This window comes from Gorilla gorilla, chromosome X, assembly GCF_029281585.2.
Source record: "Gorilla gorilla gorilla isolate KB3781 chromosome X, NHGRI_mGorGor1-v2.1_pri, whole genome shotgun sequence".
NCBI classification, from domain to species: Eukaryota; Metazoa; Chordata; class Mammalia; order Primates; family Hominidae; genus Gorilla; species Gorilla gorilla.
In genome coordinates this window covers 89,704,419-89,731,181 of record NC_073247.2, presented here as the reverse complement: position 1 = coordinate 89,731,181, position 26,763 = coordinate 89,704,419, and the positions used below count along the sequence as shown (strand labels likewise).

General features: G+C 38.6%; 1 protein-coding gene across 4 annotated transcripts in view; it reads right to left on the bottom strand.

Moving 5' to 3' along the window:
* Window positions 1–322: 322 nt before the first annotated feature.
* The window catches only part of ATP7A (ATPase copper transporting alpha), a 138,449-nt gene continuing 112,008 nt past the window's right edge, over window positions 323–26,763 (bottom strand). For all 4 annotated transcript variants that reach the window (XM_055376065.2, XM_055376064.2, XM_019019294.4 and 1 more), the window contains 9 exons: window positions 21,363–21,557; window positions 19,088–19,270; window positions 16,853–17,069; window positions 11,689–11,835; window positions 9,946–10,088; window positions 7,900–8,103; window positions 7,257–7,374; window positions 5,133–5,235; window positions 323–4,411 (listed from right to left, as the gene is read on the bottom strand). In XM_055376065.2, the coding sequence (XP_055232040.1) occupies window positions 4,135–4,411; window positions 5,133–5,235; window positions 7,257–7,374; window positions 7,900–8,103; window positions 9,946–10,088; window positions 11,689–11,835; window positions 16,853–17,069; window positions 19,088–19,270; window positions 21,363–21,557 (1,587 nt within the window). In that variant the 3' untranslated portion in view covers window positions 323–4,134. The remainder of the gene's footprint in view (window positions 4,412–5,132; window positions 5,236–7,256; window positions 7,375–7,899; window positions 8,104–9,945; window positions 10,089–11,688; window positions 11,836–16,852; window positions 17,070–19,087; window positions 19,271–21,362; window positions 21,558–26,763) is intronic.

Sequence of the window (26,763 nt, the reverse complement as noted above, 5' to 3'; positions counted from 1 at the left end):
AATGGCAAGAAAATCTCTTTTCTCTGTTTAGCTCATTTGGAGTAGACATTCTATCAAGAATGTATTAGAGACTACAAAGGAAAGCAGAACAATAATATTCCTTCCTTTATTTCTCATCCTCACTGAATGATATGGCAGGTGTAGTGGAGTCCGAAGGAAAATAGATTTCTTCCCTCCCATCCTAACCGAAAGTGTAGTGATGCCTATAATCCACCCCCATCATAGATGAAAAGTTGAAAAAAAAATCTAAAAATATAACAAAGGTAGTTCAGAACTGCTGATAGAGGGGGTTGGATGATTTAACAAAAGAGACAGACAAAAATATTTTACAACACTATAATTATAAAGTTGAAGGCACATCCTTGGCAGAAATATGATCAATTACATGCTTATGAAAAACAAACTACTGAATATCTTAACTACAGTAGATGGATATTGCACAACATCGTCCACTGCTGTTTTCGGTACCAAACAATCAATGTTCAACAACGTTTAGCTAAACATTTCTTTAACTAAAAACGTAAGGTTGAGACGCCTGGTTTTGGCTACAAAAGGCATTTGTTATCAACACTGTGAAAGAAGGTCTTTTAACTGAAGAACAAGGACTCATGCTTTGTGCTCTATCTGGTTACTCATACCAGATGGAGGGACTGCAGAAAGTTAGTGTAAAAATAGGTAATAATTTGGCATGAATCTATATTTTTTCTATTTTGTAAAATAATACTTAAAAATGTAGAAAAGAAACAAAACAAACAAAAACCCAAAAGGAGTGATTCCAGGAATGTCTTTATTCTTTTTAAAATAACCAGGAACCAGATGCCTCACCCAGAGAAAAAAACAAAATGGAGTAAAATAAATATCAAGAAAAATCATTTTAAAGCATGATCCATAAGTAATAGAAAAAATTCTCTTAACATACATTTTTGATTTTAAGCTGTATATGCGCACTTAAAGTTTTGGAAACATCTTGTCTACAGTGCTATTTTAAGCATTCTATACATATGAATAAAGAATACTTTTTAAAAAATTAAAGCACAATATAAAATTACTTGTTCACAAGGCATCAAATTTGACATTCTAAAATGTTGATACTAAACTAGGAAAAATAACGTTTCTATTTTCACAAATGACACACCATACATCTTGAGACTATAATACTACTACTCTAGTTGTGTTTTAATCTTTGAAATTCAAAAGGCATCTTTGGATATTTAAGTTTAAGGTGCCACATAGGTGAGTCTGAACTGGCACTGGATATTAAAGTATCCTTGTTATCTTCAGACTAAGGGCATGGTTGCTGAGTGAATACAGAAGAGTGATAAGTGAAATACAAATAGAGAACTTCAAATATTCAAATATCAAATTCAAATATAAATCCATTTCCTTTCAGTATGGTAATATGTATGTATGTGTATGTACATATATATGTGTGTGTATATATATATATGTATGTGAATACACAGAAATACACATTTATAAAATTTCTCATTACTAACTCCTGACTTAAAGCTAGCTACTAACTGAAAGCAGTATTTTTGATTCCCTCCATAATCACCTCTTTCTCCTGTAAATACAGCTTCTCTTTGAAGCTAATGAAAGTTCAAGATTGCAAAAAAGACTTGTGGTAGAGGATTCAAATGTGGCTACATATTACTTAAAGCAGGACTCTTTCTAATTAGCATGTTTTCTGTTCTCGTTGTAAGAGCTGAAATTATCTCTTTGATTATTTCAAAACTACAAGCTGCTATTCCCACTGTCCCACAATATGAATACAAGACCAAGAGGATGACTCAAAGGTACACATAATAATGGAAGAATAACTGGCTGTGTTCAACTGCTTGAGGTGGGTGGGAGGGAGAAGGAGGGATGCTTCTTTTTTCAACATTTACCCTATCAGCTGTGTCTTCTAGAAGAAACAAGTTGTATTATAAGATGGGCCACTGGAATTAAAATAATAAATAATAAAACTCAAACTGAAAGCATGGAGGATGGCATAGGCATTGGTCTAAAAAAAGGGCCTAGATATGCAAACCCATTGATATTTCAGTGAAATGGGTTTGCCTTTCTAGATTAATAGCACCTTCATCAAAAGCTTCAGTTCTCTCTTTAAGACAGCTGAGACAGAAATTAGATCTTTTCTAAATCTGAAAGACAGCATGGAATAAGGTTGTAAACTTTGCGTGTGTATATATGAAAGGATAAAAGAGAAAAGGGGTAGGAAAGGAAGAACTCCATCCCCTACCCCGACCTGATTTTAAGACTCTGCTCTAGAAAAATGATTTTTTTGTATTTATTACTGACCTCAAGGGGAGAAAAGAACTAACATTTACCGAGTACAAATCCTATGTGCCAGATGTTGGGTTAGCAGCAGCTTTGCTTCTGGTAATGGGAACAAAATGTTAGGAATTTACTTATGAGTCCTCTTCATTTACATATTCTGCATATGAAGTCCATCTTGCAACTAACAAAGAAATTTAAATAGTCTTACAAGTACCAGATCTCTGACCAGTGTATTAGCTACCAGGCACTCACAAGGGAATTTCTAAATCCATTTGGCAATAGGAACAAGCTCCTAAATTTGCCAACCACACTAACTAGGCAAGTTCAAATGTTTTAAACTAGAGAAAAGTATATATTTAGCTAAAAAGCGTCATAACCTAGGGAAATTTTAGTTTCTGTATTATGATTTTACTGTATTTTTTGGTAAATGCAGCTTTGTGTAATAGCATTATTTTAAAGTCTTTTTGAGAGGTTATCTGAAACATTAAAAGATAAATAAAATCTATTTAATTATATATACTAGCAAAGTGATTATACTCAATTCAAAAAATACAAATTTAGGCTGGGCATGGAGGCTCACACCTGTAATCCCAGCACTTTGGGAGGCCAAGGCGGGTGGATCACCTGAGGTCAGGAGTTTAAGACCAGGCTAGCCAACATGGCGAAACCCCGTCTCTACTGAAAAATATGAAAATTAGCCGGGTGTGGTGGCAGGCACCTGTAATCCTAGCTACTCGGGAGGCTGAGGCAGGGAGAATTCCTTGAATCTGGTAGGCAGAGGTTGCAGTGAGCCAAGATGGTGCCACTGCACTCCAGCCTGGGCTGCAGAACGAGACTCTGTCTCAACAACAACAACAACAACAACAAACAAGTTTAGTGAATCCAGGTAATTTTATATGACCTGTATATGTATAATAGTTTTAATCTTTGAAAATCTTTTGAGCAGAAAAGGCTCATAATGTTAAGTTTCCGGACTGAGATCAGCAGACTACATGAAGAACAACTTAGAGTCCAACTTGGCAGGAGTGAACTGAAACTGAGCACAGAGCTAGGAAACTTGAAGGAATAATTTGATATACTTTTTACAACAGTGGAAAGATGGGAGGCAGGGAACCCTACAGACCTTTAAGGTCTTTTGAGCTACAAAATTTAAAAAGGAGCAAAATATTAGAACAGTTGTCAGTTATTTTTAATCAATGAAAAACCACCTAAACTTGGTTAGCTTGAAAGAAAATAACAAAAGAAGACATACTGGAGCATCTAAAAAAGCACCTGCAAGGACAAGGATGCAGGGAGAATGGGGGAAAGAAAGCCTGCAATAAATAAGGCACATCTATTTTTAAACAGTTTCAACTGTTTCCCTTCTAAAACTAAATGTTTTATACACAGTGCTTTGAAAGTCATTGCTCCCCAGTGGGGCAGGGATACAGGCTTGAGAGTATCTTCAATATTTTGAGTTCAAAAGCATGAATATCTTCATGCTCTCAAATCTTCAAATTTTTCATTTTCTTCTTCTTGGGCCTTTTTTTTTTTTTTGGTCAAATAAAAAAAATATCACTTTAGCAGCAGTTCAGCAATCTCTAATTGTAGGGCTTGTTGTAAACCTCACTGCTCTAACTTATCTGTTGTTAGTGAAAACAAAAATATACTGGAAATTCAGTTTAAATAAAGCTAGGTTCAGAGCTGATGCCTTGAAAAAGATATTTTTGCCAACAGATAAACGCAACTCAAATAGAATCCCTAATATAAGAGCATGAGAAAAATCCTTCTACAATATTTTGAAAAGTAAAGGTAACATCATGAATGCTGTGTCAGTGCATGACAAGTTAAACTGGCAGCACTCTCCATGGCCTTTTATAATGCAGTGTCATCATCTTCCCTGAAGTCTCCCACCAGGAGTGAGTGCTTGTCAGGTTCACTGGTAACAACACTGTTTAGGGAGCGTTTATCAGACAGTAGTGAGTTTATAGAGGCTCTGCTATAATTAACAATCCGGTCCAGCAAACCCAGTTTAGGAGAATTCCTTGAGGTATCATCTATTCCAACATGAACGCTGATTTCTGAAGGACTCTTCTGTCCTATCTGGCTCCGGGCAGGCAGTTCATAACTCTCGTAAGTTGGTTTCCTGTAACTGGACATATGCAAAAGTACGCTAGTTTCAAATAACCAAAAGTAAATGAGATGCTCGCTACACGCAGAAAAGAAAGAAGATTTGCTCATCCACACTTAGTTTTGGTATGAAATGTATAAAGGTGATCACTGGTAGGAAAATAGCTTGAAACGAATTGTGTGGAGTCATATCATCAGAAATCCTACTTCTCAGAATTAGTGCACTATATTTTATCCCACTCAGTGCTTGTGGTTGCTATGCATAAAGTACACAAAGTAATAATTACATAGCTAATTATTACTGTTAGCTAATAATAATTCTTTTCTTTTTTTGAGATGGAATCTCACTCTGTTGCCTAGGCTGGAGTGCAGTGGCACGATCTCAGCTCACTGCAACCTCCACCTCCCAGGTTCAAGTGATTCTCCTGCCTCAGCCTCCCGAGTAGCTGAGATTACAGGTGTCTACCACCATGCCCAGCTAATTTTTGTATTTCTCGTAGAGATAGCGTTTCACCATATTGGCCAGACTGGTCTCAAATTACTGACCTCAGGTGATCTGCCCACCTCGGCCTCCCAAAGTGCTGGGATTACAGGTGTGAGCCACCACGCCCGACTGCTAATAATAATTCTCATTAAGAATGGTTTGGGCTTATCATTGATCAATACAAGAATAAAACCTACCAAGAATGACTAGATGATAACAGGAATACAAAATACAAATGTGAGCAAGCTATCATACTTACAGTTTAAGGAAGAGAGAAGAAAGTACTACAGAAACAGATGAAGCAGCCATTGCTGCAGATCCCATCCAGGGCTGCAAAACCAAACCAATGGGCATAAAAACTCCTAAGAAACAAGTATGGATTAGTTAGAGTAGATAATACTAAACAGATTATTAATGTGTTTCTAACATATATACAAATCATTTCTTTGTTTGATACTTCTTCAGCATTTATCCTCTTGGTGGTGGAGATTTTTGTTGTTGCCATTTTTTCACTAACAGAGTGTTGCTGTTAACATTCTTGTACATGTCTCCCCGTGTCCGTGTTTGAGAGTTTATGTGGGGTATATACCTAGGGGTGAAACTACTGGGTCATAACATGGGCACATCTTCAACTTTACGTGGATATTCCTCAGTTGTTCTCCAAAGTGGCTGTAGTGATTCATAATCCAACCAATAGCGTATGGGAGTTCATGTTCTACAAACTCATCCACACTTGGTTTTGACAGACATAAGAATGTTTGCTCATATGATGAGGATGAAATAGACTTATACTTTTAACTTTTTATGTGCTTCTTTATATTTTTCTACTTTTACTATGGTGATCATATATTACTTGTATAATTATTTAAAAATCACTCGCTCCGTGAATTAATCTTACTGGACTTAGATTGTTCTTTTGCTCTTTGTTCTCTCAGTATTTGTGTGTCCTTGCTGATAAACAGTTTTGTAATTGTTCTCATGTCATTTCTTGTCTTTCCTTGGCCCTCAAACCAGAGAGAACAAGAAGAAAACAATACTTATTTCTTTTATGTCATCATTACTAACTCCTACCAGGTCCCTAAGTTTAGGAGATTCTCAGATGCTTATTAAATAACTCTAAATTCTTTTTTCTCAGTTATATTGCTTTGTTCACTCTCTCTGTCATCTGGTCTCTCAACCTAAAAAAAATACCAGCTGACTATAATAGAATATTAAGTGAAGAGCAGAAAATTCTCCGTAACTATGTAACAAGACAAAACTGATGTAGAGTAAAAAAAAAAGACTAGAGGAAAATACTTGTATAATTCTTTAAAAATCATTTGCTCCATGAATTAATCTTGCTAACAGTGTTGTGTTTGGGTAGTCAGATTAAAGGTAAATCTATTTAGAAAAAAAATTAATAAGCAAACAAATACATATCTCTGTGCAAATATATACAGAAAGAGATGAAGCAATGTGGCAAAATACCATCAGTTAGTGAGTTTAGGTGAAAGGCATACAGATTTTCATTGTACCATTTTTTTCAATGTTTTTGGAGGTATGAATTTTTTTTTTTTTTTTTTGGAGACGGAGTTTCGCTCTTGTTGCCCAGGCTGAAGTGCAATGGCACGATCTTGGCTCACCACAACCTCCACCTCTTGGGTTCAAGCGATTCTACTGCCTCCGTCTCCCGAGTAGCTGGGATTACACGCATGTGCCACCACGCCCGGCTAATTTTGTATTTTTAGTAGAGACGGGGTTTCTCCATGTTGGTCAGGCTGGTCTTGAACTCCCAACCTCAGGTGATCTGCCCACCTCAGCCTCCCAAAGTGCTGGGATTACAGGCGTCAAGTTTGAAATTTTTCAAAATACAAAGTTGAAGGCTGGGAGTGGTGGCTCACAGCTGTAATCCCAACACTTTGGGAGGCCGAGGTGGGTGGATTACCTGAGGTCAGGAGTTCGAGACCAGCCTGGCCAACATAGTGAAACCCCGTCTATACTAAAAATACAAAAATTAGTTGGGCGTTGTGGCAGGCACCTATAGTCCCAGTTACTCGGGAGGCTGAGGCAGGAGAACTGCTTGAACCCAGGAGATGGAGGCTGCAGTGAGCCGAGATTGTATGACTGCACTCCAGCCTGGGCAACAGAGTGAGACTCTGTCTCAAAAAAAAAAAAAAATAAGTTGGAGGGAAAAAAATAAATCTGTCAGAATGCTTATATATTCTTAAGCTATAACAAACATTACTGAAAATTAAAATGATTGATTTTAACATTACCTCTCACCATACCAGTAGGCTACAAACAAAAACTAAGCTCAAAACTAATAGTAAGAAGACAGGCTTCCAATATGTTAGGTCTCTAATAACTTTAGTGGAAAAAGCAATACTAGTTAAGAGTCACATACCAGCAGCTATGGGAATTCCAACCAGATTATAAATTAGAGCAAAGACAAAATTTATCCGAATTCTCTTGACTGTCTTTCTTGATAAGTCAATACTTGCCACTACATCCAGAAGATCATTCTAAGAACAGAAATATTTGTGATATTAGTAAGAGACTCTAACTTAACCAGTAACTTTTACATTTGATACTGTGTATGTTGAAGATTACGTCTACCTTAGGGTAATATGTGAATTAACTACAAATCTCAGATAATGCTAAAACTTAGACTCAGCTTCCGAAGGTGTTTTTCAAAAATTTTCCTCAGGGTTCTGAAAACACTTTTAGGGGTGTATGCTGGTACTATGATTAAATCTACTTAAAATAATTTCAGCAACTATTTGTTGAAGATCATTTTATTCCAAATCCATTCTTAAATCTTCTTCACTTCAGAAACTTATAATTCTCACTTGCTTATGAGCTGGGTTGAGAAAGTCAGGGGGTAAATTAGCATGACTTCCCATAATCCCACTCCATATTCTTAAACTCTTAATGGCTGATAGCATGGAACTTAAGACAGAATTGTTATGCTCAATATACTTTATGACATTATCATTGACCACGTAGGGCAGTCTCATACTCCTCAAAGGTCAAGCCATGGCACTTACCCTTATCAAAACCACATCAGCTGCTTCAATGGCTACATCTGTGCCTGTGCCAATGGCAATTCCCACATTAGCCATTGCCAGAGCTGGGGAGTCATTGATTCCATCTCCCACCATTGCTACCCGTTTCCCCTCCTCTTGAAGTTGCTTCACTTTAGCAACCTTGTGAGAAGGTAGAACTTCAGCAAACACCTTAGTAATGCCAACCTATGTGATGAAAATAAACTCAATTCATTTAAAAAATAATGAGTACGTGAAACATAACTGAGCAATAACAAGCCATCAGTTTTCACCCACAAGATGTCCACATTTTAAAAGACTGATAATATCTAGTGATAGCAAGGATGTGGAGAAATGAGCTCTCTTATACACCGGTGGCTGGTGTGTAAATTGCAACTCTTTTTGGAGGGCATCTGGCAGCATCTATCAAAATGTGAGCATCATTTGGTCTAGCAATTCCATGTCTAGCTCTATCTTGGACAGGCTTGCACATGTACAGAAAGATACATGTCCAAAGATGTTTATTGTTGCCTTGTTTGCAAAAAGAAAATTTTCAAAACCACCCAAATGTCCATCATTAGGGAAATGGTTAAATAAATTATGATACATACATACCATGGAATTCAGTATAGAAAGAATAAAGTAACTTTGTAACCTTTTTTTTTTTTTTGAGACAGAGTCTTGCTCTGTCACCCAGGCTGGAGTGCAATGGTACCATCTCGGCTCACTGCAACCTCCGCCTCCTGGTTCAAGCGATTCTCCTGCCTCAGCCTCCTGAGTAGCTGGGATTACAGGCATGCGCCACCACACCCGGCTAATTTTTGTATTTTTAGTAGAGACAAGGTTTCACCATGCTGGCCAGGCTGGTCTCAAACTCCCGACCTCATGTGATCTGCCCGCTTCAGCCTCCCAAAGTGCTGGGATTACAGGCGTGGGCCAACAAACTCGGCCAAAATAACTTTATGTTCAGATATGGATGAAGGTCCAAAGTATACTGTTACGTAAAAAAAGCAAACCACTGAACAATCTGTTCAAAATGATCTGATGTTGAAAAGACCAGAATTATACTGTATATGTACTCTGTATATGCACATATATGCATATGAAAAAGTGGCAGTGTGGGGGGCAGTAGGACTGCATGGGGAGCATGGGGAAAAGAGGACATTTTTACTTTATATCCTTCTGTATTTTTTACATAAGAAGGTGTTAATAGGCCGGGTGCGGTGGCTCACACGTGTAATCCCAGCACTTTGGGAGGCCGAGGCGGGCGGATCACCTGAGGTCCGAAGTTCACGACCAGCTTGACCAACATGGAGAAACCCTGTCTCTACTAAAAATACAAAATTAGCCAGGCGTGGTGGCGTATGCAGGTAATGCTAGCTACTCGGGAGGCTGAGGCAAGAGAATCGCTTGAACCCAGGAGGTGGAGGTTGCGATGAGCCGAGATCGCACCACTGCACTTCAGCCTGGGCAACAAGAGTGAAACTCTGTCTCAAGAAAAAAAAAACAAAAGAATGTATTAAAAGATTACTTGCATTATTTATTAGAAGAGGGGAGAAGGCATTCCAAAGTTAAAAAGATTGAAAAATTTTAGAGATAAGGCAGATGTGGGAGTCAGGAGCAGAAAAATGGTATGTCAAAGTGGTGCATTAGGAAAATAGTTCCACTGGTGGTGGTATTTAGGATGGACTAGAGAGGGATGTGTGTGGAGCTATTGCCGTGTTTCAGGCATGAGATCAGGAGAGCCCAGCTTAGGTTGGCAGCACTGGTAAAGAATATGAGCAACATTTCAAAGGACACGTCAACAGAAATTGGTGTACAGTGTCACGCAAGCATCCCATGAACTAAGCAAATACCTTTTTACTTATAACAGCAACACACAAAGCCCAAAGTCTTTCCAGCAAAGCATGGTAAATTTTCTTGAAGGAACCAGATAGGACTACTCAGTGATAATGAAAATAGTAGGTAATGTAAATTTCTTAGCATTTGAAGGCAAGATATAAAATGTATATCAATAATTAGAAGTTATCACATACCCCTATCAATTACCTGAGAAGCAATAGATCTAGCTGTTTTACTGTTGTCTCCAGTCATCAGAACTACTTCTAAGCCCATAGATTTCAGAATATGGATAGCCAGTTCTGCTTCAGGCTTCACTGTGTCTGCAATGGCTATCAAGCCACACAGCTCATCTAATATAGGGGCAGCACAAAATAAAAGAACTTGGAATATAGTGAAAGGAGAATAACATTTTGCCTTGAAATTTCAGAATGAAATGAATTTTCTCAAGTAAAGTTGTTCAGGGCATGGCTTAACTTAAAATATCTCTGAGCCCACACAGACTTTATACTACAAACTCTGTAACAAGCCTCCATATTTGGTTATGAAAATTTCAGAGTGAGGTAGGGGTTACTAATAAAGTAATCACCGGAAAATAAAAAGGGAGACCTTACTGGATATTAGAAGACCCTTTTTGTTCCTCAGAAAGGTATTTGCCAATAGCCTCAAACACTTTATCTAATTTATCGGCAAATGAAACTGAAGATTAATACTTTTTTTCTTTTTAAGGTAAAGGGGGGGCAGAGAGAGACAAAATGGGCACTTTATAGTGGGGAAAATATTACCATAAATCTTATTATTTTATTCTATTTACAAAACAAAAGTAAAATGGTATTCTCTGCTTCTTCCCAGACCTAAAAAGGCCATAGTAAAATACTGCCTTCATACTTAGCAGACATTATAAATGTAGAGTGGAATTAATCTCACAACTAGAAATTTACCCTAAGAAATAACAAAATAAAGCACATACAACCTCAAAGATATTTATTGTAGTGTCATTTACAATAGTGAAATATTAGGAATAGCCTAAATTTCCAACAAGAGGGGAATGATTATAGTGTGTAAGATTGATAAATTATGCAGTATTATAGTAAAATTATATAGCAACATTAGAAAGCATTAAGTAAAATAAAGCATAATAAAATAGTATGTGTACAAGTGATTTTAACTTTATTGAGGTAAAATTTACTTACGATAAAATGTACCCAGTAAAAAATGGTATATGTACTAATACTGTAATTCTGCAAACACACATGCATTTCAAGAAAACTAGGAATGGAATATACAAAATTAAAACTGACATTGTGGGCTGGGCATGGTGGCTCATGCCTGTAATCCCAGCACTTTGGGAGGCCGAAGTAGGTGGATCACCTGAGGTCAGGAGTTCAAGACCAGCCTGGCCAACACGGTGAAACCCCATTTCCACTAAAAATACAAACAATTAGCCGGGCATGGTGGCGCACGCCTGTAATCCCAGCTACTTGGGAGGCTGAGGCAGGAGAATCGCTTGAACCCAGGAGGCGGAGGTTGCAGTGAGCCGAATCACATCATTGCACTCCAGTTTGGGCAACAAGAGTGAAACTCCGTCTCAAAAAAAACAAAAACAAGAACAAAAACAAAACAAAGAAACAAACAAAAAAAACCTGACATTGTGTTAGGATGATGGGATTATGAATATTATTTTACTTTGCTAGTATTTTACTGTTGCTATTTTTAGGTTTTAAAAAATCCTTGATTAGCCTTCATTTAAAACATAGGCTAGGGAAGAAAGTAACAAAAGCAGGCAAATGCGAGAGAATTTTAAATTAATCAGTAATAATCATGTGTTGTTGACATTTTCATTTTGCATTCAAGATGCTTTTGAATAACCCTCATAGTTCAGAGGTCTCTCAAAAATAAATAATAAAACAATAACAAAACATTGAGTTATAGCATACTTATGGAAAACCTTACCATCAACTGCTACTAATACAGCAGTCCGACCTTTTCTCTCATGTTCAGTCATGAAATCATTTACATCGTTATTAATGACAAGACCATTTCTAATCATCCACTCCCGGTTACCAATGAGGACTTTATACTGCTGAGCATTAAGAGCATCTGAAAGTAGGCACAGAAATAACATTTAGTAAGTTCAATTAATCTTTATAAAACCCCATGAAGCAAGTTCTTCCTGTCTAACCTTGCACAGTCACTACATTGTATTGTTCCTAGAACATAGCCTCCAACAGTGATGTTCAAATTTTCTAAGAACATACTCTGTTCTTCCATGCCTCTGGGCCTTTGCACACATTGCTGCCTTCATCTGAAATGTCCTTATCCCTCCTCTCCAGACAGCAAACTCCATCACATTCTTCAAGAGCCAGTTCAAATACTACTTTCTTGGTGAGGCTTTCCCTTTGACCTTCCATAAAAATTCAATCAAATTTAAAAATACTTACTGTGCATCAGTAGCTGAATGTGGCTAGATGAACATGTATAATCATGCTGACATCTCATTTTCTTTAAGTGGGCTCTTAGTGCTATCTGGCAACTTAACTATATTCCCCTAGTCCATTCATTCTCCATTTCTTCTAGATGGCTATTTCATACCTTCTCATCTCCCTTCGAATCTCCAACTTCTCCTGCCCCATCCTAATACCATTATGATGACTCTGCTTCCTACTTCAGAAAGAAAATAGAAGCAATCAGAAAAGAACTTCCACAGCTCTCATTGCCGCATCCACTCAACTACCTGTGCCTCCTGTGTCTGTGTATCTAGCTTCCCTTCTGTTATTATAAACTGATTCTGCTCCTAATTTAAGGCCAACCTTTCTACTTGTGCACTAGACACCCCCCTCCTTTGCCTATTCTAGAACGTCTCTCCAACCCAACAATTCTCCCCGCCCACTCCTGCACAACTTTTCTCTGCTGTACATTGTCCTATCTTAAAAAAAAAAAAAAAACCTTTCTTGATCTCACCCACCTCTCTAGCTACCACATTTATCTGCTTCTGTACATAGCAAAACTTTCCAAAAGTATCTCTATTGGCTGTCTCCAATTCATATCTTCCCATGTTCTTGTGAACCTACCCCATTTATTGGGGTAGTCAAAAGCTTTATGCTTTTGACTCTAATACTCCAGTGAATTATTACAGCCAGTGACCTTTACTTTAATAATCCTAATAGTTAATTCTCATTCCTCATCTTACTTGTCCTATTAGCAGAATTTAACACAGCTGTTCACTCCCTCCTGGAAATACGTTCTTCATTTGGCTTCTAGGATACCACATTCTTAGGGGTTACCTCCTAATTGGCCACTTCTTGGCCTTCTTTGCCCATCCCTCCTCATCTCCCTAACTTCTTAATTTATAGTGCTGCAGGATTCAGTACTTAACTCTCTCTTTCCCTTTATCTACTCTCACTCCTTGGGGTTCTTATCCAGTCTCATGGCTTTAAATACCATCTATACCACTGCAGTCCAAGAGAACCTTCTGTGATATTAGAAATGTTCTATATCTGCTATGTTTAATACAATAGCCACTAACACACAGATGTGGCTATTGAGCACTGAAATGTGGCTAGTATGACTGAAAGATGAATTTTAAATTAAATTAAATGTAAATTAACTAATTTAAAGAGTCACATATAATTAGTGGCTATTTTCCTAGACACCACAGATCTATAAGCAGAGGACTCCCAAATCCATCTCTCTGATTCAGTCTGTTTCCTGGAATTCCAAACTTATGTAGCCAACTACTTACTTGATATTTCCATTTATATGATATCTCCACTTGGGATATCTCTAATAGGTACTCGAACTTAACATGTACAAAACTGAACTCCTGATCTTTTTCCCAATATCGTCCCTCCTGTGGGATCCCCCATCTTATTTAAATGATAACTCCATCCTTCTAACTGCTTAGGCCACAAACCTTGGCATAATTCTTGACTCCTGTTTGTCTCATACGCCATATATATCCAACCCATGAGAAAAATCTGTGACTCTCCTTTTAAGACACATCTAGAATTCTATCATTTCTTACAACCTCTACTATACTGGTCCAAGCTACCATTATGTTTCACCTCGATTATGACAATGTCCACCAACTCATCTCCCTGCTTCTGCCCTTGCCCCCCATCCCCGCAAGATTCTCTCCTGCCTCAGCCTCCCGAGTAGCTGGGATTACAGGTGCCTGCTACCACGCCTGACTAATTTCTGTATTTTTAGTAGACACAGGGTTTCACCATGTTGGCCAGGCTGGTCTCGAACTCCTGACCTGAAGTGATCAGCCCGCCTCAGCCTCCCAAAGTGCTGGGATTACAGGCGTGAGTCACCGCACCCGGTTTACTTTTAAAATGTTAAGTCAGATTTTGTCCCTCCTCTACTCAAAACTGTCATATTGGTTTTGTCCTTACATATCTAGTCCCAAACCACCTCTCTGACCTTGTCTTATACCCCTTGCCCATCCATTTACTCTGCGCTTGCCACACTGTTCTCCTTGCCATTCCTCAAACAAGTCAAGCACACTCCTGACTAAAGGCGTTGGTACTTACTATTTCTCCTGCCTAGAACGTTTTTGCCACAGAAATCCACATAGCTTTTTCTCTCATCCCCTCAGATCTTCGTTCAAACACTACCTCCTCAGTGAGGCCTACCCTGATCACCCTATATGAAACAGAACCCACTACTCCCAGCACCCCTATGCCCCTTGCCCCACTTAATTTTCCTCCACAGCACTATCTCCATTGGAATTATTGTATTTTCTTATTTATTTGCTCACTCTCTTGTGTTCTTCCACCAAGAATGTAAGCTCCATGAAATAAGAACTTAGTTTATCTTGTTTACTGCCGATTCTTTAGTGCCTTGAACAGTGCATGACACACAGTAGGTGCTCAATAAAAGCTGTCAAATGAATTTCCTATTTGTCACTGTGCTTCGTACTAGAAGTTCATAGACAAATAATAAAGAAGTCACAGACTAGTAGAAACAGGCAGGTAAATATATAACTATCATACACTGTCCTAGTACAGTAACAGAGATTAAGTACAGTTATGATTCAGGAAGAAGAGCAAATACCTCTGTCAATATATGTCAGTCAATGAGGGTGTCACTGAAGAGAGAGATATAAGCTGGGTCTTGAAAGATAAGCATAAGTTCACGAGGTAGATGCCATTTGTGAACAAGAACATTACAGAGAGAAAATGGTAAATGAAATGATCTAATAAGGAAATGACGCACCTTAAGGAAGAACTGTAAGTAGTTAGGTAGGGATGGAACATGGAGTACATATGCGGTAGTGGAAAAAGACAAGATGAGTGATGCAGGGAGGCAGGAGACATATCATGGCGAACAGATCTAAAACAAAGTCCAGAGAGACTGGACTTTGTCCCGTAGGAGAGAGAGACCCATTAAAGCTGGGATCCTTAACAGAGACCCGTGGATGGGTTTCAGGATACATGTGCATCTCTTGAAACAAAAATTTTCTGAGGGGTGGGCCCATAGCTTTCATCATATTCCTCCAAAGGTCTATGGCTCAAAAACAGCTTATAAAACACTGTAATAAAAGGTATTGGTCAGAGAGTGACACGACTAGATTTCCATGTTAGCAAAATCACTCAGGCACAAATCGGGAGGGAGGTGTTGGAACACTTGGGTGGGTAGATCATGTTTTGGGGGTAGATGGATAGATCAGCATGGAGCCAAGGAAACAGGACTTGGCTAAAGATATGGATTTTGGAGTGGTAGTGGAAGTCTGTGGGTGGTAGAATAAGTGATGAGCATGAATAAGATTGTACAGAGAGAGTATGTATTATAAAATGAGAAAAAGACAAAGAACAAAACCCTGACGACATACGACATTTGAAAGCAAGAGAAATGAGGAACCAAAGGACAATTAAAAGGAACAGCCAGGGGTGCAGTGGCTCACACCTGTAATCCCAGCACTTTGAGAGGCTGAGGTGGGTGGATCACTTGAGGTCAGGAGTTTGAGACCAGCCTGGCTAACATGGTGAAACCCCATCTCTACTAAAAATACAAAAAATTAGCCAGGCATGGCTGCGCACACCTGTAATCCCAGCTTCCTGGGGGCTGAGGCAGGAGAATTGCTTGAACCTAGGAGGCGGAGGTTGCAGTGAGCTGAGATCGCACCACTGCACTCCAGCCTGGGTGACAGAGCAAGACTCCTTCTCAAAAAAAAAAAAAAAAAAAAAAGGAACAGCCAGGGAGGTGAGAGGAGAATCTAGACAAAGCAGGGTCATGGAATCATCCTTTAGGAAGGAAGGGATGGTCAACATTGTCAAATATCTTAATGAGGTCTTGCAGGATGAGGACTGAAAAGTGACCACTGGAGAGAGCACTGAGGTCAATGGTCATCAGTTAACTCAGAAAGAACGGATTCAGTAGTATGGATGGGGGAGAAGCCAGACTGCAATGAACTGAGGCATGACTGTGGAGTAAGTGAATTCAACAAACCTAGATTACCATTTCTAGAACTTGGATATAAAAGAAAAACACAGAATCTATATGGGAATATAGATAGGAAAGGACAAAATCTAGATGGGAATATAGTGATTTTGATGGAAGAAATGTTTATATGTTTAAGAAAAGAAGCTAAAACAGAAAGAGATGAAAAATAAAGCAGCAAGGGGACCTAACAGAAAGAGGGAGGTCCCTGATGAATCAAGAGAGGGTGGGATCTAGATGAAGGGATTCATTAGGCAAGATGAAGGATACTGCTTTCCCTGAAAAAAGGAATGATTCTGGGCAAAAATATGTAAGAACACATGCCCAAGAACCATAATTTTCTGTATAAAAAATAAGATAATTTGCAGAGGGACAAAGGAGAGGGTCACAGGATCTTGTGAAAGATAGAAAAGGTTTGGAGTAGTTGTAGTGAGAAAAGAATGATCATGGATGATCAGCTAAGGCTAGACCTCATCACCCTATGGTGGTGTCAATGACCACAGTTGGGAAATATTCTTGACTAATTTCAATGATCAGAAGGCATAGGGTATTGACTTGAGGAAATGAAATTATGATGCCAATTTTTGTTTCTTCTATAACAGTTCAGGGTTATAAAGTTAGCCATCTGTTCATGACTGCCCCATAATTGGTACTACAAAGAAAATTAGCTTACTTGAGATCTGGGCATCAATAATCATGGAAGACGAAGTTGATGACTGTTCATTACTGGCATCAATTTGAACCAGGGATGCATGTTTAATATTATTGTCCTCTATATTCCAGTTATTCTTATGTAGCAAGCCTTCAATATTGGTGACTTTACAGCTAATACCACAGCCTGGCACAACCTGGAAATCTATGCAGGTACCCAAGGTTTCAGTGTCCAGCTCCTAACAAACAGAAACAAAAAGGATTTCCTCTACTGTTCTGATAATGCAAGGTCATTCATTAGCAAGATAAAAACCCCTAGTTAATTCTAAATGTTTATAATAAAATTGTCACATATTGCCTACTTGACAGTGAATTTTGAAAAGGACAAAGGAATAGAGCATCAAACATAACATTCAAAGTTACAGAAGAGCCTCAAAGTCTTTGTTTTGACCAGGCACAGTGGCTCATGCCTGTAATCCCAGCTGAAGAAGCCGGCTGGGAAGCCGAGGTGGGCAGAGGGACCAGGCTGGCCAAAATGGTGAAACCCTGTCTCTACTAAAAGTGCAAAAAAATTTAGCCAGGTGTGGTGGTGCACACCTGTAATCTCAGCTACTAGGGAGGCTGAGGTAGGAGAATCACTTGAACTCAGGAGACGGAAGTTGCAGTGAGGTGAGATTGCGCTATTGCACTCCAGCCTGGGCGACAGAGCGAGACTCTGTCTCAAAAACAATAATAAAAAAAAATCTTTGTTTTAATCCCACTCTCTAAAATTTATAGAAAACATGGAAAGCTTATCAGTATTCTCTGCTCTTTCCGGTAGATAATTACAAATTAAATTTTTAATTCCATAGTCAAGTCAGGTTTTCTACTCAGTACAGGGCAAAGGGTAACAAAGTATAGGGCCTTTAGTTACCAGAGGCTCTCCATCTGCTCTCTAGTCTACATCTTTAGCAAGCCGAAAAGTTCTGGGGGCCCTCATTGTTTCCTAGCTTTTTATAGCTTCATCCTCTCTGCTGTTTGATTTCGGTGTAAGGAAGCCAGGTCAGTAATAGGTAATAGGTAAAAGAGAAAGAACAAATAAATAAATGGCAACACCAATGGTAGAAACTGCCACATTTTAAGTGTAAAATTAATGTGAGACAATTCATAAAGAACTCATGCAAATGAATAAGAAAAAGACAAACAACTCTGTGGAAAAATAGGTCATAGATACAAACAGGTTAGAGGAAAAGAAATTCAAATGGTCAATACATATATAAAAAGATGCTCAACCTTATTCATAATTAAGGAAATGCAAAGCAAACCATCAAGTAAATATTTTTTCACCTATTAAATTGAGAAAATAAAAATAAAGTGTTGGTAAGAATGTGGGGAAATGAGCACTCATAACTTTTAGTGCAGGTATAAATTGGTATAACCCCTCATGTATATTGGTAATATTCATCATATGGGTATTGGTAGCATTCATCAAAATTTAACTGCATGCATCCTTTGACTTAGCAATTGCATTGATAGGCATTTAATGTAGAGACAGACTTGCAAAAACTGATAAGGATGTTGAGTATATACTGTAAAAGTCAAAAAAAAACAAACACACTATAGAGTATAATACAGCCATTAAAAACAATGAGGCAGATCTGCATTTCCTGACAGGAAAATTGACTTAATAAAATAAAAAAGCAAGGTAACAAAGATTGATCATTGTATGACCTTTCTGTATAAAGTTTAAAATATGATAAATACGTATATGTGGCTATATGCATTAAAAACGGTTAACAGATGCACACCTTTATGACTATACTAAAATTATTGAATTGTACACTTTAAAAAGGTGAACTTTATAGTATATGAATTATATCTCAATAAAGCTGTCATTTTAAAAGACTGTTAATAGGTTAACAGTTGTTAAACTTTGGAGAGAGGAATTATGGAAGGGGGCAGGGAATGAGGTTTACAATTTTCATTATGTAATTCTCTGAACTATCTGAATTGTCCTACCACAAATATGTATAACTTCTATTTTAATTTTTTATGTCAACAGGAGTTATCTGTGTGATAGGATTATAGTTCATTTGTTTTCATCTGTATACTTGTCTGTATGAAGAAATAAGTTACATATAATTAATGAGAAAATACAAGTCTTTTTAGCCTCATACCAACTATATATGCAAATCACAGTCAAACACCAGTCTGGATTTGATCCGGGGAATTCCTACAGGAGATGACTACACTAATAAACAAGAGGAAAAAAATGTACCTGTTTGCAATATTTGGTTATGGCTGTTCCTAGAGGGTGTTCACTGTTACTTTCAGCAGTTCCCACAATGGCCAAGATTTTATGGTGTGATATTCTGTTACTTTCAGTTAGAACCTTTACTTGATTCACCACTGGGGTTCCATGAGTAATGGTTCCAGTCTTATCAAATACCACTACCTTTACCTGTAAAAAAATTAAGATACAATGACTTGAAGATCCTCCACATCACCTTTCCAGAAATAAGAAAAAGGTCTGTTTTGACAAAGAGATGACTATTTAGTTTCTTAGTAAACTGACCTTTGACTTAATTTGACTTAAAAAACTGATGGTCTTCGGGAAAATAAAAGAAGAAATACTCTTAGTTATACACAACAGCTCTCCTCTGCCAATGCTGAACTGTTTGTTCATGCTAAATAACTGTGAATATATGTTAAACAACTAGAGCTAATTTTTAAGGGTTGACTGTTAATAGGTAATTAAGAGGCGCCTCTAGTGCCTCAAGGTAAAAAAGAAAGGCTTTCAATATAATGAATTATAGATCTGATGAGGAAATCTAAGCAGTAGGGAAATGATTATAAGAATAAAGGTAAATGGCCAGGTGCGGTGGCTCAAGCCTATAATCCCAGCACTTTCGGAGGCTGAGGTGGGTGGATCACCTGAGGTCAGGAGATCGAGACCAGCCTGGCCAACATGGTGAAACCCCATCTCTACTAATAATAAAAAGTTAGCTGGGCATGGTGGTGCATGCCTGTAATCCCAGCTACTCGGGAGGCTGAGGCAGGAGAATCGCTGGAACTTGGTGGGTGGAGGTTGCAGTGAGCCGAGATCGCACCACTGCACTCCAGCCTGGGCCATAGAGCAAGACTTCATCTCAAAAAAAAAAAAAAAAGAAAGGAAGGAAGGAAGGAAGGAAGGAAGGAAGAAAGAAAGAAAGAAAGAAAGAAAGAAAGAAAGAAAGAAAGAAAGAAAGAAAGAAAAAGAAAGAAAGAAAGAAAGAAAGAAAGAAAGAAAGAAAGAAAGAAAGAAAGAAAGAAAGAAAGGAAAGAAAAATAAATCAACAAAGTATGATTCTGGACAGGGGAAAAATAGCTATAAAGCACATTATTGAGACAACTGAGGAAACTGGAACATGGACTACAGATCAGATAACAACATATCAATATTAATTTATTGATTTTGATAGTTGTACTATGGTTTACATAAGAGAATGTCCTTATTCTTAGGAAAAGAGCCCAAAGACTGCAGTAAAGGGCATATAGGAGTTCTTTGTACTAGTCTTGCAACATTTTTTTTTTTTTGAGATGGAGTCTTGCTCAGTCGCCCAAGCTGGAGTGCAGTGGCGTGATCCCAGCTCACTGCAACCCCTGCCCTCCGGGTTCAAGCAATTCTCCTGCCTCAGTCTCCTGAGTAGTTGGGATTACAGGTGTGCCAACTCGCCCAGCTAATTTTTGTATTTTTAGTAGAGACGGGGTTTCACCATGTTGGTCAGGCTGGTCTCAAACTCCTGACCTCGTGATCCGCCTGCCTCAGCCTCCCAAAGTGCTGGGATTACAGGCGTGAGCCACTGTGCCAGGCTAGTCTTGCAACTTTTAAGTTTGAAATTATATCAAAGTTTAAAATGTCTATAAAAATTACTAGCCTGTATTCTCTGGCGAGGTGAGTTTCCAGATTTGTTCTAAGATATGTTCTACGTTTACTACATACCTCTGTATATAGCTTACATCCTCATAATAAGAACATACTAGTAGAAACATGGTTTTAGTTGAAGTCAAGTAGCTTTGAGATGATTACGGAAATCCTAATATGAGATCAGAGATAGGATTATATTCCTAAAGTCATAGCTGCAAACTGTCGGCTGGTGGCAGCAAAGGCAAAGAAATGGCACTGTAATTGAAGGTCCCAGTGAAGAAAACAAGTCACACACAAATAGGTTAGAAGGCTGCTGGAGTTTGGCAAATTTTCCTGGGCAAACACCTATTCTGTCTTTCTGCCATAAAGACTAGTCTAGTCTGAGCTAGGATAGGAGTCCAGGTTTTCCAAATTAGGGTCTGCTCTAATAAATAGGCCTGGAGTAGTTTTAGGAATCTTAGGTAACTAAGGCCAATCTGAAGCAGAACCAAAATAACACCTTTCCTACCTCAAATCTCTGGATAGTCCTAGAAGCAGCTCAGCTCATGGACCACAGAGAAATAATTTAGGAGTATGTGTTTCTCACATGTGAGGAGTGCTATTGATAGTTTGGTGGTACAGGTTTTAGTTCTGGGGACTGTCTTACCTTATGAGCCATCTCCAATGGCTCTCCACCTTTTATTAGTATGCCATTTTGAGCACCTACTCCTGTACCCACCATCACAGCAGTTGGAGTGGCCAGTCCCAGTGAACAGGGACATGCAATACACAGAACTGTGATAGAGGCTTGGAAAGCAAATCGTATTATCGTTTCTGTTCGGGAGATACTTCTATTGTAGCCCTTTAGAAGAAAGGCATAAATTTTGGTTATTGATTTAGAGCTGTACAAAACAAAAGAAACAAAACTTAACACTATTTAAATAAAACCACAATTTAAAAAGTGACATATCCTACCTAGCTACCTACATATATTTTTTAGTTACAGGTAAGAAAACACTTTCTTTCTTTTATGAATATAAGAAATTGGGACATACTGAGATTCCAGAATTACAAACTATGGACTGAATATAAGTGCTCCATATTGAGAATGAATGTTTTTATTAGAAATCTTCAGAAATAGCTGCAAATGTGAGACATAATTTTCAAAAAATTTGATACTGAATAAACAGAATTCTCAATCTCTGTAGAGTAAAACCATAATTCTGCCTTTCACACTATTCTTGAAAGACAATGAAAAAGAATCACATGGCATGCAAAGGGACCTTAGTCATATTTCAACAAAATCCTTTTGGACATAACAATGTGAACCAAGTATATCTGCTAATTAAGCTCTTAGTGACGTTCAGTGTTTGCTCATGTGGGAAAAATATAATTGGTAGTTTTAGAAGAAATCTAAGACATCCTGAACTCATGAGAAAAATTCCTGAAGGAAACACATTCCAAGCTACTTGCTGGTCTGTGCACGGGCTCACATCTGTAATCCCAGTACTTTTGGAGGCTAAGGCAGGAGGATCATTTGAGGCCAGGAGTTTGAGACCACCCTGGGCAACATGGTAAGACCTCATCTCTACAAAAAAATTTTTGAAAAATTAGCCAGGTATGGCCGGGCACAGTGGCTCACGCCTGTAATCCCAGCACTTTGGGAGGCCAAGGCAGGTGGATCACCTGAGGTCAGGAGTCCGAGACCTGCCTGGCTAACATGGTGAAACCCCATCTCTATTAAAAGTGCAAAAATTAGCTGGGCATGGTGGCACATGCCTGTAATCCCAGCTACTTGGGAGGCTGAGGCACAAGAATTGCTTGAACCTGGAAGGCAGAGGTTGCAGTGAGCCGAGATCATGCCATTGCACTCCAGCCTGGGTGACAAGAGCGAAACTCGGTCTCAAAAAAAAAAAAAAAAAAAAAAATTAGCCAGGGATGGTGGTGCATGCCTGCAGTTGCAGCTACTCGGGAGGCTAAGGTAAGAGAATCGCTTAAGCCCAGAAGTTTGAGGCTGCAGTGAGCCATGACTGCACCACTGCATTCCTGCCTGGGCAACAGAGCGAGACCCTGTCTCAAAAATAAATAAATAAATAAATAAATAAATAAATACCAAAAAAACTTCCCAACAATCCTTTTGTTCAGTGTGTACTAAACAGACATGAATCACTTAAAGAAACTTTTTAATATTACAGTAGTGGGCTGGACACAGTGGCTCATGTCTGTAATCCCATATAATAATATCATATATTGAATAGGGTGTCCTTTCCCCATTGCTTGTTTTGGTCAACTTTGTTGAAGATCAGTTGGTTGTAGGTGTGTGGTTTTATTTCTGGGTTCTCTATTTTGTTCAATTGATCTACATGTCTATTTTTGTATCAATACCATGCTTTTGATTACTATAGCCTTGCAGTATAATTTGAAGTCAGGTAATGTGATGCCTCTAGTTTTATTCTTTTTGCTTAGGATGGCTTCGGCTGTTTAGGTTCTTTTTCCATATGAATTTTAGGATTGCTTTTTTAATTCTGTGACAGAGGACATTAGTTTTATAGGAATTGTGTTGAATCTATAGATTGCTTTGGACAGTATGGTAGTTTTAATAATATTAATGCTTCCAATCCATGGGCATGGAATGTTTTTCCATTTGTTTGTGTCTTCTTCAGTTTCTTTCATCAGTGTTTTATGCTTCTCTCTGTAGAGATCTTTCACCTCCTTGGTTAAATGTATTCCTAGGTATGTTTTGTGTGTGATTATTGTAAATGGGATTGAGTTCTTGATTTGGTTCTCGAGTTGGACGTAGCTCGTGTATAGAAATGCTAATAATTTTTGCATGTTGATTTTATACCCTGAAACTTTACTGAAGTAGTTTATCTGGTCTGGGAGTCTTTTGGAGAAATCTTTATGGTTTTCTAGGTATAGAATCATGTCATCAGGAACAGAGATTTTTTTTTTTTTTTTTTGAGACGGAGTTTTGTTCTTGTTGCCCAGGCTGCAGTTCAATGGCGTGATCTAGGCTCAGTGAAACCTACACCTCCTGGGTTCAAGCAATTCTCCTGCCTCAGCCTCGCAAGTAGCTGGGATTACAGGTGCGTGCCACCATGCCTGGCTAATTTTTGTATTTTTTAGTAGAGACAGGGTTTCACCATGTTGGCCAGGCTGGTCTTGAACTCCCAACCTCAGGGGATCCACCCGCCTCGGCCTCCCAAAGTGCTGGGATTACAGGCATGAGCCACCGCGCCCGGCCGAAATGCATTAACTTCATTGTTTACCCAAAAGTTATTCAGGAGTTGGTTGTTTAGTCTCCCTGTACTTGTGTGGCTTTTAGAGTTCCTCTTGGTATTGATTTCTAATTTTATTCCACTGGAGTCTAGGAAGACGCTTGATCTGATCTAGTTGTTTTTTAATTTATTGAGACTTGCTTTATGATCAAGCCGATGATCAATGTTAGGGAATGTACCATGTTCATATGAGAAGAATGTATACTCTGTGGTTATTGAGTGGAGTATTCCGCAGATATCTATTAGGGCCATTTGGTTGAGAATCCAATTTAAGTGCAGAGTTTCTTTGCTAATTTTTGTCCTTGATGATCTCTCTAGTGCTGTCAGTGGGGTACTGAAGTCCTCCACTATTATTGTATGGCAGTCTACCTCTTTTTGTAGGTCTAGCAGTATTTGTTTTATAAATCTGGATGCTCCAATGTTGGGTGCATATGTATTTAAGATAGTTAAATCTTCTTGTTGAATTGAGACCTTTATCATTTTGTAGTGCCCTTCTTTGCCTTTTTTTAAAACTATTGTTGATTTAAACTCTGTTTTATCTAATACAAGAATAGCAACCCCTGCTCTTTGTTTTCCATTTGCATGACAGATCTTTCTCCATCCCTTCACCTTCAGCCTATGAGTTATTACCTTTGAGATGGGTCTCTTGATGACAGCAAAAGGATGGATCTTGTTTTTTTATTCCAATTTGCCACTCTATGTCTTTTAAGTGGAGTATTTAGGCCATTTACATTCAAGTTTAATATTGATATATGAGTTTTTGTTCCTTATGGTGGTGTTTGCTAGTTTCTTTGTAGTCTCAGTTGTGTAATTGCTTTATAGAGTCTGTGAGCTTTGTATTTATATATGTTTTTGTGGTAGCAAGTATCATTCTTTTGTTTCCATGTTCAGAACTTCTCTGAACATTTCTTATAGCTCTGGTTTGGTGGTGATGGATTTCCTTACTGTTTGCTTGTCTGGGGAAGACTTTGTTTCTACTTCATGTATGAAGCTTAATTTGGCAGGATATGAAATTCCTGGTTGCCAGTTTTTTTTTTCTTTAGGGAAACTAAAAATAGGCTCCCAATCACTTCCAGCTTGTATCATTTCCACTGAGAAGTCTGCTGTTAGCCTGATGGGTTTTGCTCTGTAGGTAATTTGGCCCTTTTCTGTAGCTGCCTTTAAGATATTTTTCTTTTGCATTTACTTTGGATATTCTAATGCCTGTGTGCCCTGAGGATGGTCATCTTGTATAGTGTCTTGCAGGAGTTCTCTGGATTTGAAATGTCTTTACTGAATTTTTCAGTTCCAGCAGTTCCATTTGTTTTTTTTCTTAATATGGCTACCTCGTCTTGCATATCCTGAATCGTTTTTCTGGTTTCTTTACATTGGATTTCAACTTTCATTTGGATCTCATTGAGGTTTCCTTGCAATCCATATTTTAAATTACTTATCTGTCTGCTTAGGATCCGTTGCTAGAGAGCTATTACAATCCTTTGGCGGTGTGAAAACACTTTTTGTACTGCTAGAGTTCTTGCACTGATTCTTTCTCATCCAAGGGAACTTTTGCTTCCTATTTTTGAATTTGCTATCATTTCCATGGGACTTTTTCTTTCCTTCTTTTTTTTCCCTTGGGTGCTTTACTGTGGTGCATGTTGTGTATGATCATTTAGCTTTGTTTTTGGTGCTTTCAGGGGGCCAAGGTGCTGTACAGATTACTTGGTTGTGGATAGCTTCTATGCCATAGCTTTCTCAGATGCTGCTTTTTGTAGTGAGGTATTAGCCATTAGAGCTAACAATCTCCTATAGGGTTTAGGGTGCAGAGGTCCCTGTGGACTTATCTTAAGGGCTAGAACTAAGCCCTTCTGTTAACAGATTTTAAATTTTATGATGCAGTTCAGGATACACACCAGTAGATGGCACTCAAGAGTAAGAGACAGCAGGTAGGTTGGTGCCAGGTAGAAGCACCTGCCCTGATGCAGGGGTGGTGGGAAGAGATTATATTAGGGTGCACTCGCACTCCTGATCCTGTGCCGGCAAGAACATGATCAGCTTCTCTTTTGTGCCCTTGTTATAGGGCTCCTGACCTTCATTTCATAAGGACTTTGTCCTCTGGTTCCCATGAGTATGCCCCTCTGATAGCTACCACTAAAATGGGTTTGGGTTAGTCTTTTCCCCCAGATCAAAGCAGGCAACTCAGTGATTTGTCTGTCCCTCCTTGCCGGGACAGTGCCACTCTGTCGGGAGAGGGAGTTGAGCCTCGCCCTTGGAAAAAGCCCAAGCGGCACGTGACTCACTTGCAGTAGGGGTGAAGCCACCATGAAAAGCGTGAAATATGCTTTGGCCAAGTGTGCGCTAGCTGGCCCCTGGTGGGAAATAGCACTGCTGCATCCGCAGCACTGTAGGTGTGGGGGAAGGGTGTGGCAGGAGATGATCTTCTCTCCATGTCTAACCCTAATCCTATCTACCATACTATCCAAAGCAATCTGTAGATTCAACACAATTCCTATAAAACTACTAATGTCCTCTGTCACAGAATTTAAAAAGCAATCCTAAATTTCATATGGAAAAAGAACCTAAATAGCCGAAGCAATCCTAAGCAAAAAGAATAAAACTAGAGGCATCACATTACCCTACTTCAAATTATACTAAAAGACTATAGTAATCAAAACAGCATGGTATTGATACAAAAATAGACACGTAGATCAATTGAACAAAATAGAGAACCCAGAAATAAAGCCCACACCTACAACCAACTGGTCTTCAACAAAGTTGACAAAAAACAAACAATGGGGAAAGGACACCCTATTC